Source organism: Lolium rigidum, chromosome 2 (genome assembly GCF_022539505.1).
Source record: "Lolium rigidum isolate FL_2022 chromosome 2, APGP_CSIRO_Lrig_0.1, whole genome shotgun sequence".
NCBI lineage: Eukaryota > Viridiplantae > Streptophyta > Magnoliopsida > Poales > Poaceae > Lolium > Lolium rigidum.
Window position 1 is genome coordinate 284,238,326 of NC_061509.1, and position 9,564 is coordinate 284,247,889.

General features: G+C 42.1%; 1 protein-coding gene across 3 annotated transcripts; it reads right to left on the reverse strand.

Annotated features, from left to right (window-relative positions):
* Window positions 1-326: 326 nt before the first annotated feature.
* On the reverse strand, window positions 327-4,779 carry LOC124693578 (OVARIAN TUMOR DOMAIN-containing deubiquitinating enzyme 9-like). 3 transcript variants are annotated; one of them, XR_007000083.1, is made up of 12 exons: window positions 4,666-4,779; window positions 3,354-3,519; window positions 3,176-3,262; window positions 2,956-3,089; window positions 2,008-2,081; window positions 1,750-1,804; window positions 1,564-1,638; window positions 1,399-1,472; window positions 1,256-1,304; window positions 1,063-1,147; window positions 843-962; window positions 327-749 (listed from the first exon to the last, which is right to left on the reverse strand). XR_007000083.1 is itself a non-coding variant. In XM_047227060.1 (12 exons), the coding sequence occupies exons 2-12, from the start codon at window positions 3,487-3,489 to the stop codon at window positions 685-687; spliced, it is 891 nt and encodes a 296-aa protein (XP_047083016.1). In that variant the 5' UTR covers window positions 3,490-3,519; window positions 4,666-4,779; the 3' UTR covers window positions 327-684. The 3 variants fall into 3 exon arrangements, 2 of the variants coding, with proteins under 2 accessions (XP_047083016.1, XP_047083017.1); XM_047227060.1 differs by having other exon boundaries at window positions 906-962; XM_047227061.1 differs by having other exon boundaries at window positions 906-962; window positions 3,354-3,524; window positions 4,666-4,771.
* Window positions 4,780-9,564: the final 4,785 nt, after the last annotated feature.

Sequence of the window (9,564 nt, forward strand, 5' to 3'; positions counted from 1 at the left end):
CACTGTGCCCAAACTTGGGAAGCAATTTCATGGCGAGTCAATGAGATTTGATCACAAATGACAAAGCAGAGCAGGTAGGGCAGATTGTACTTTACCCTCAACTTTCTAATTACAAAGAAAGAATGTGACAAAAAAAAAGTTGCAGAATGTAGTGAATTGAATTTTGTAAAAAAATATGACAAAATTGTGAAGGAGATAGGTAATGAAGCATCAAATGTTTCAAGTATCCTCCTTCGACCATGAACATTGTAAATTTAATATCTACGGCCACTAAAGCCTAAACGTCCCTTCATGTTGAGAGGCAGAGAGAGCACAAATCACAAGCATGGTTAACACTGACTCCACCCAGAAATTATTATGGTCATTATCATCATATCATTGTACTATGATTCAATGATTAACTGTAGCCTCATTCCGGCAAAATTTTGTAAATACAAACATGTATTACATCCTGCAACTCAAACTATATACGGGACAAATTGCATGTTTATTCCTTTCATGTATCTATATTATCTCGATAATCATAACGCTCTTCCCTTCTATCGATCAGATGGACACCAGGATACCATCATGGCGATGACCCTCCTGGTAGAGCGCCTCTGGGTCATCTTGATGGAGAAAGAGAAAAAAAAAACCTTTGCGCGCCGTAACGCCAACGCGCCGAGGCCGAGGAGAAAAGTGTCATCAATGGTGGTGCTGCGAGAACGGCCACCATCTCCTCTTTTTCACTATATGCGACCTCGGAGCTTCTGTTCACAAACCACATTCGGAAAAACAGGTTTTCAGAAATTACAGTTATCAGGAAGAGACTGCAGTGTCAATGTGAAATGTTGGTTGCATACGTTGGCGACGAGGACCGGACACGCATTGCATGTATGCCAAGAGCAGGCAGGCATGCTACTCACCGTTCTGTGGGGATATCGAATTGTAGTGGACCTCAGCCCAAAAGCTCAACAGCACCACTGCAATCAGGGAAACAACAGTGGGTTTAAAAGTTTTGTATCAGTTGAGCATGACCAGGACTAACACACACTTGGAAGTGGAACCAAAATATTAGTATACCTTTGTTGGACTTCACAACCTTGGGCTGGATCTCGATATAGCAAGTATCCTTGAACGAAGTCATGACAAAAATCTTCACTCCGTACTGCATCATATTGTCAAATTACATTATAATGATTTTTTAAGTACAACCCTTGTCAGCTGTAATATGTTATGCCATGAGTAAGACAGTGGGGAGGGGTAATATAAGCACCTTGTCAGCAGCTGCCTGCAGTGTCACATGGTCACCCCATTCACCGTTTCTGTTGGTTCATGAACCAAAAGAAGTTAGGGAAGCATTCACATGGACTAAATTGGTATTTTTCACTCAATGGTTCTTGAACTGCAGGAGCGTACCGTGATACTTTGTCCAAATACTCATCGTATGCCATGGGGACATACCCATCATAGGCATCACGGTTACTTTTAAGCTGGAAGGGGTTATTTATCAGACAAAAGATGGAAGTGAAAATAAAGAATGAGACTAAGGATCATGAAACCAAGATTAATACTATTTATTACCTGGCTAATTATCTGTTCTCTCACAAACTCATGGTGGTCAGGAGTTTGGTAAAGCTGATCTGATAGCGCGCGGAACTGTCAGTAATGATGGGATAACTCAGTGAACCGATCTTACTAATGCTCCTATTGTGTTTCTTTCAACAAAGTTAAGGAAGTATTTAGCTGAGGATTGTACCGAGTACTAACCTGACAGTTACCATCACCTTTTACCTTGTGCTCAACTAGTTCATACAGCTTCAACCTACAACAATTCACATGTAAAAAATACTGAACTACACACACTTGGACACTCTTACGTATCGAAAAAAATAAGAAGCATTATCAGACATGTTATAGTAATTTCAGTCCATCGTAAAATTCAATCCTTCCGCGGCATTACTAACAAACAGAGTCCCCTGAAGCATGAGACATGCATATAACATAAATTTGGAATTAAAGACAGACCTGTCTGACAGCCTTTCATGGTCCATGGTGGCTTCATCAAATGATGGAATTTGCCCATTAATTTTAGGGACATGCTGGATAAGGTAGAAACAGATTATTAATCAAATTTGCAAATGTAATGGAATAAAAGCTAGTAATAAATGCAGCAGAATTTACAATGGGTTATTTCCTTCTAAACAATAGAGTTATTGGAAAAAGAAAAGAGTAATCTAGTCCATTGTTCAAGAATTCGGCCGAATCACCGATTAAATGGCCAGTTAATCGCTACTCAACGGGTCACTGAGTAGCCGATAAATGCTGATTACCCGATTAATCGGCCGATTAACTGGCGAATTGGCCGATTAATCGCTATTCAGTGGCCGAGCGAGCCGTTACCAGTTAACGAATTCCTGAACAATGATCTAGTCTAGGATTAGTTGTGTAGATAGCAGTTGTAACTTGCTTTTTGTTAGATACTGAGATACTAGTATTAAGGTGTTCCGATGATAGTATACAAGGCAGTGATCACCGTTTTATAAGCAAAACTCTATAGATGGAACCTGGTAGACACAGTTTTCAGTCGGATGTTGCCAAATTTTACAAGACATGCACTGACTGACATGGATTATTGAATATTGAAATTAATTCACCTTCTAATGTATTTAAATACTTTTGGAGGAATTTATGTCGCGTTATCTATTGAAGTAAATGGTATTTACGGTCAATTGTAAAACAGGCAGATATATTGGTGCAATTTTTAATGAAATGTTAGTTACATGTATGCAGGTAATTTGTCAATGATCTTATACTGTGATCGCTTAGAGCTGTGACCTAATGTGGCCATTGGTTAGTGGTTACTTCAGTTCCAAGCTTAGAAGAATATTTTCATTTATTCTGGTGCGCAGGAGACAGTCAAACTTAGTAAACAATACTATTTCTTAACCTGACTTAAAGGATTAACAGACTCACGGCAACTGGGACCATGGGGTAAAATCTCTTCCCAACTTCTTCCTCCATTTCGAAACAGTCGTCACTGGCAGGGTATGAAGAGGAACTAGACGGATCTACATAGACTGCCTCATGCTCTTGCCCACCAACATTTCCTGGAACCCACAACAAACAAATATTAAGGGGGAAAGCGAAAATGTGAAAAGTAAGCACTGAATCAGACTATGGATATTTTCACTACCATGATGGTACACGCCTACTGACGGGTTGTAAAAATCATACGTAAGTGCAGAAGAATGCAAATGTGTCTCATCTGGATGGGATGCATCTGCAGAACCAAAAATACATACATGAGGAACACTGTCTCCTTTTCTCATGGATTTTGCACAAAATACTTGCACGGCATTCCACAAAACTACCTCTAGTATAATGGTGGTCACAATAGTAGCCATCATTGTAGCCATTAGGAGGTCCATAGTATCCAGTAGAAGCAAAAGGGTCACGGAACAGTTCATTAGCCCAAGGGAAACTTTGATCTCTCTCACACATGATCATCCGCTGGACTCAAATTCTCTGTCAAAAGCACTGCCCTACCAAGCAGATTGGATGATTTTAGCATTAGGAGGTCAACAAAAGAAGAACAGAAATGGCTGATATACAGCTAACTTTGCGGCTGTCCCAAGAAGGTCAAGTACCGGTGAGACTAGACATAAATGAATGGTTCGAGTCATCACGTTAATGTGTGATATACTATAGAGACGACAAGGACGCATTCCAGAAAACAAGCAAATCATTAGGCGATCCTCCGGGGACCACTACCACATTATTAGATATTAGCCCATCATCTTATCAACCCAAGCAACCAGATCAACAACCTAATAACATGAACCATCAAAGCCTTTTTGGTTTGTTGCACACTGACCAAACAACCCAATATTATTACTCCCACCACACAGAAATCTGCAACGGCCTCGCAATCCAATCAGACTGCCTTTTTAGCAGCCTTTAAATAGCAGATTGCTTCTAAGTTATGCTGGAAAGGTCTTTTAGAGAGTCAGCTAACCACAACTGATGTATCTACCTTAATTGTTTTGATTCGAACGGCTGAAGTACTCATTATTAATTTGTACAGTAGGACCTAGCCTACTGTTTTCTGCCAAACAAAGTCTGAACCATTAATGATGGATATGGGCAACAGTATCTAACCAGACTGTTTTGCTGCATAGGAAGTGTTTCTTTATCTGATGAGAAAAACGGTGGAAAAGCGGCAAGATTATAACAATAATCCAGCGAGCCTCGTCCAATTAAAAAACGAGAAAACAAACAAGCACACAGCGGTGTTGTCCCGAAAAGCAGCCTTGACGATCATGAACCTCCAAACTGAAGCAACCTTAGCATGCAAGACAAGATTGCAGCTTTGTTCATTTCAGTTCAAGGTCCAATATAAAGGCGCTCCTTTTTATCGCAACAAGCTATCATGGACAGACAAATTAGCACGAGGTTGCCGCCTCCCCGCCCTGATTATCACCAATTCACGAATACCAAACAGAACGACTCGGTAGCCCACACAAGATCAACAGCAGCAACACAAAAGGCAATCAGCAGAACAGACGGTATAAAAAAGCGGTAAAAGCGAGCATCTCAGGATCACGACCGAATTACCTGAAACCGACCGCATCGATGAACAGAAAGTTACCGCATCAGAATCAAAAGAAAGCGAAGCGCACTAACCTGGACCTCCCCGGTCAAATTGGATCTTTCTCCCCGGGAAGAAGACTAGGCGGCGGCGCCGGGCGGATTCGGCGTGCAGGCGAGCGAACCGCGGCTGGAGGCGGGGGTCATCCGGGAGGCGAGGGGCATGAATCGCGGCGGAATTGGTGCGGCGGGACGGAGGGGATTGAGGAATGGAGGAGTTCCAGAGGAGGAGTGGTGTGGAACGAGCGCGAGAGGCGACGGGAGAATTTTATTTTTTTATTTTACATTTATTTTCCGCTGTGGGCCGGCTGCGGCTTGTGTACTTTATACGCGAGAGGATGGCTTTTTTGTAAAAAGAACCTCGCATTTTCTTTCATGTGGCTCGACCGTCCTCGGAGTGACCAAGACGATCTTCTCTCTCGTGGCGGCAAGGAAGATGCCTCCTGGGTCATTATTTAATGGCTTGTCCTTTTTTTCACAAGGGAGGAACGCATGGTGGCGACTCTAGAAATTAAAATACCCGCCAAGTATGACTATGTTTGAAACATATAGGTAGCAACAATGGTGTAGCTTTCTTTGGAGAGAGGTATGGGGCATGTCGACGGCGACACACACGGGTGGCGGCGACCCTTTTGGATTGTTTTGTTTTACTTGTCCTAGGTTGGAAGGAATTTGTGGCGACAATGAGACCCATAGATCGATAGGCACCATGGAACAGACAAGCATAACACGAGCGGAGCGCAACTGTGCTAGGATAGCGTATAAGAGGGCCAGAGCTCCTTCCGAGACATTTCCAAAGTCACTATAGGCAACCGCGAGACCACCACCTTTTGGCTTGATCTTTGGCACGGCACCACGACTCTCAAAAGCGCGCTTTCCCGCTCTTTTCTCCCACTTCACCTGGCCCAACGTTGTTGTCTCCCTCATTCTTACCTCTGTGTTTCTGAACCACCTTGAGCCTCGCCTTACTAGGGCCGCGTGGATGACCTTCTTACTCTCACCTTCGAGCTCAGCTATGTTGCTATTCGCCACAATGTTCCGGATAATCGCGTGTGCCGCCTTACTAACAAGATGCTTTCGAACAAAGATTTCTACTCCAACTTTTTCAGGCATCTGCAGGTTGATGATTTAGCTAATAAGGTTTGGAGGAGTGATGCACCTCTGAAGTGTAAGATCTTTTGTTGGCTTGCTTGGCGATGCCGTCTCCCCGCAAATGAGAGGCGGTTTCGGCACTAGCTGGCGGATTCGGCGACATGCCCCTGATACGTCCAAAACGTATCTACTTTCCCGAACACTTTTGCTATTGTTTTGCCTCTAATTTGTGTATTTTGGATGCAACTAACACGGACTAACGCTGTTTTCAGCAGAACTGTTCTGGTGTCTCGTTTTTGTGCGAAATCCAACTTTCGGGAAAAACCTCGGGATTTTGACGAAAGGCCCTATTTTCCCGGAATACGACGGAGCCGGAAGGGCAATTCAAGTGGAGGCCCGAGGGCCCCACACCATAAGGCGGCGCGGCCTAGGGGGCCCGCGCGGCCCTATGGTGTGGCCCCTCGGCCGGCCTCCGACGCCCCCTTCGGACTATTTATCGGCCTCGACCTAAAAACGCACGGGGAGAAGTCGAAGTCGCCGTAAACCCTCCCGAACGCCGCCACATCGCGAAACTCCGTCTCGGGAGCCGAAGTCTCCGTTCGACACTCCGCCGGGACGGGGAATTGGAGGAGATCATCACCGCCATCACCGCCAACGCCTCTCCATCAACCAGCCATGTTTCCCCCATCCATGTGTGAGTAATTCCCCGCTGTAGGCCGAAGGGGATGGTAGGGATTGGATGAGATTGGTCATGTAATAGCATAAGATTGTTAGGGCATAGTGCCTAGTATCCGTAGATGTTACTTTTATGATATTGTTGCAACTTGTTATGCTTAATGCTTGTCACTAGGGCCCGAGTGCCATGATCTCAGATCTGAACATGTTATTGATTCATGAAGATATTCGTTGTTTATGATCTTACCTGCAAGTTGTATAGACATGTCGCTGTCCGGAACCAATGGCCCCGAAGTGACAGAAATCGGGACAACCGGAGGGAATGGCAGTGATGTGAGGATCACATGTGTTCACGGAGTGTTAATGCTTTGCTCCGGTACTCTATTAAAAGGAGTACCTTAATATCCAGTAGTTTCCCTAGAGGCCCGGCTGCCACCGGCTGGTAGGACAAAAGATGTTGTGCAAGTTTCTCATTGCGAGCACGTACGACTATAATTGGAACACATGTCTATTGATTGATTAGTACTTGGATACCGTTTTATTATTATCTGCAAATGCCCAGCTATGATTGTTACATGAGTTTCTCTCATCCATGCAACGCCCGTCATCCGTCCCCGTGCCTACAGTATTTTAATCCTCGCTCGTTTACTATAATCACTACTCGCTGTCTTTGTTACTCTGTCGTCGTTATTTCACTACTGCTACTGCTATAAAACTGTTACTACTGATAACCTCTTGCGAGCAAGTCTGTTTCCAGGTGCAGCTGAATTGACAACTCAGTTGTTAAGGCTTATAAATATTCTTTGTCTCCCCTTGTGTCGAATCAATAAATTGGGTAATACTTCCCTCGAAGACTGTTGCGATCCCCTATACTTGTGGGTCATCAAGACTATTTTCTGGCGCCGTTGCCGGGGAGCATAGCTTTATTTGGAAGTTCACTTGGATTGATATTGTTCGTTGCAAATTCTCCATCATGGGTAAACCTCGCGATACTAAGGTCGCCATATTACCATCCACTACAAGAAAAGGTACAACTCTGAGTACCTCTGCTGCTCTTGATTCACCATCTGTGATTGATAAACTTGTTTCACCGCCACATGCTTCACTTGCTGGTACTTCTGCTGAATCTGAAAACTCTCATAATACTGATAATATTTCTGCTGTGCTTGATGATAGTGGTTCATTGGGAACTTTTCTAGATGCTACAATTGCTAGGTCTAGACAAATTGAAAATGCTGAAACTCCTGATGTTACTACACCTGTTAATTCACCTGAACTTGAATACTCTAGTGATGATCTTGATGAAGAATATGTGGAACTTGATGATGATTTTATTGAAAAATGCCATGCTACTACTGATGCAAGAAAAATTAAAAAGTTGCTTGCGTAACATACTGTTAGATATAAACTCGTCTCCCGATCCTAAATTTGCCACATCTCCTATAAACATTAAGGATAAAGATTATGATTTTTCTCTTGATCTATCTCATATAGCTATTGTTGAGAAAACACCCTTTTGTGGTACTGAAAAAGAAAGTGCTCGTTGAACACATGACTGAGTTATCTACTCCGAGTAGCTTGTTTTCTGATGATGTTAAGAAGCGTACTTACTTTGTTGCTAAAATCTTTCCATTCTCATTAAAGGATGACGCTAAAACTTGGTATAATAGTTTGCCACCTAGTTCTATTAAAAGTCCAAAAGAATTGCTTAATGTTTTCTTCCGGAAATACTTTCCTGCTAGTGCTCAACATGCTGCTTTGCAGAGAGTTTATAATTTTGATCAAGGAGATGGAGAGAAATTGCCGGAGGCTTGGGCGAGATTTTGCTCTCTTATTAGAGCTCTGCCTGACCATGATTTGGAAAAGCATGATTTACTTGATATATTTTATAGTGGACTAACCATTGAGTCTAGGGCATACCTGGATAGTTGTGCTGGTTGTGTTTTCAGAAAAGAACTCCAGACGACGCCGAAGAATTATTGGCTAAAATAGGCCGGAATTATGATGATTGGACTACGCCCGAACCAACTCCAACGCCAATAGTGAAGAAGAGGGGTTTAATTAAATTGAATGATGAAGATATGAGGGAAGCCAAGAAGTCTCTCAAGGAGAAAGGTATTAAATCTGAAGATGTGAAGAATCTACCTCCTATAGAAGATATATGTGAGATAATTCCCCCTTCATCCATGATTGAGGTAAATTCCCTTCGGCGCTTTACTAGGGAAGATATTCCGTATTCAAAACCTCCTGCGCAATGCTTAGATGAGTTTGATAATTATATTGTTAAGCAAGAAAATTTTAATATGAGAGTAGAGAATCATCTAATGGAAAATTCTCAAGCTATTAGTGAATTGCATGATATTGTGGAGAGAACCTCCAATGATGTTAAGATGCTTGTTAAACATTTTCATATGGTTCAAACTCAAATTGATCAACTCACTAAAGTGCAAAATGACTTGCTAGGAAATAATTCTAAAGAAAAACATGCTTATAAAGTAACAACTAGAGGTGGTGTCTCTACCCAGGATCCTCTATATCCCGAAGGACATCCCAAAAGAATTGAACAAGATTCTCAACACATTGAAACTAGTGCTCCATCTAAGAAAAAGAAAAAGAAACATAAGAATGTTGTAGAATCCTCTGAACCTGCTAATGATCCTAATAGTATTTCTATTTCTGATGCTGAAACTGAAAGTGGTAATGAACATGATAAAGATAATGATAAGAATGATACTCCCGATAAAGAAGAGGTTGAAAAAGAACCTGAAAAGCATGCTAAAAATAAAAAGTATACTAAAGAAGATTTTATTGCTGAGAAACATGGTAATGAAAGAGAACCTTGGGTGCAAAAGCAAATGCCTTTTCCTGCTAAGAAACTAAAATCAAAGGAAGAAGAACACTATAATAAATTTTGTGATTGGATGAAACCTTTATTCTTGCAAATCCCTTTGATCGATGCTATTAAATTGCCTCCTTATTCAAAGTATATGAAAGATATTGTTACTAACAAAAGGAAAATCCCCAATGAGGAAATTTCCACTATGCTTGCTAATTACTCTTTCAATGGCAAAGTTCCAAAGAAGTTGGGCGACCCAGGTATACCTACTATTCCTTGTTCTATTAAGAATAATTATGTTAAAACTGCTCTATGTGATTTGGGAGCCGGTG